At 51.9% G+C, this 842-nt stretch overlaps 1 protein-coding gene across 1 annotated transcript; it reads right to left on the reverse strand.

Moving 5' to 3' along the window:
- Positions 1-97: 97 nt before the first annotated feature.
- Positions 98-757, reverse strand: LOC103775896 (mas-related G-protein coupled receptor member H-like). The gene has a single exon (XM_008943370.1). It carries the CDS (start codon positions 755-757, stop codon positions 98-100), a length of 660 nt encoding a protein of 219 aa, XP_008941618.1.
- Between the last annotated feature and the right edge of the window lie 85 nt (positions 758-842).

The following is an 842-nucleotide window of genomic DNA, read 5'->3' on the forward strand; positions in this document are numbered from 1 at the left end:
CATAGCGAGTGCAGCCTGGGCACGGGCAATACAGTGCTGCCTGGGGCAGTGCCAGCTGCCCGGGCCTCCATCTCCAGGTATCCTGGCCAGCAGTGCCTTATAGAGAGGTCTCCACCACCTCATCATCCTCTCGCATGGAGCTCCTCTCCTCAGGCATCGTTTTCTCCTCGAACATTCGGCGCAAGGCGCCGGTCACCGAGCACTGGAGCCAGCACTTCTGGCAGCTCCCCACCAGGATGTAAATGATGGGATTGATGCTGCTGTTCAGCGACATCAGGAGAAGCATTGATATTTCTGGAAATAACTCAGGTGAAGCTGTAAGATCGAGGAAAACCTCCACGCTGCTAGGATTATCAAAGGCAAAGGCAAAGAAGATGATCACATTGAGCAACACAGCAAAGAAGAGTCTCCCCGGGTGTCTTTTCCGGGTGCCACACAGGAGTTTGAGAAAGAAGAACAGGTCAGAAATCAACATAATGGACAACAAAATCAAGGAAAAGGCAATGGCTATGCCAGCAGATGCTGTCAAGTAGCTTGGAGCAAAGCTGATGCTAAGGTATATGAGGGAAATCAAGAGCCCAGCGAGCACCAAGAGCACCCCACACGTGATGCCCGCCGAGTGCTTGGGGCGCTGGCAGCGGTACCAGAGGGGGAAGAGGACAGAGATGCAGCGCTCCACGCTGATGGCTGTCAGGAGACCCAAGCTGCTGAGGTCAAAGAAGTGGCATAGAAGTTCAACTACAACTGCAAAATCCATGTAGAAAGAGATGCAATTATACAAACAAAACTTGGTTAAGAGCCAAATAATCAGTAAGAGCACAGGAAACAGGAGGAGCAGAGAG

Source organism: Merops nubicus, unplaced genomic scaffold, assembly GCF_000691845.1.
Source record: "Merops nubicus isolate BGI_N331 unplaced genomic scaffold, ASM69184v1 scaffold7367, whole genome shotgun sequence".
NCBI lineage: Eukaryota > Metazoa > Chordata > Aves > Coraciiformes > Meropidae > Merops > Merops nubicus.

Coding starts and splice junctions, on each gene's coding strand:
- LOC103775896 (XM_008943370.1), bottom strand. CDS start 757: ATGGATTTTGCAGTTGTAGTTGAACTTCTATGCCACTTCTTTGACCTC.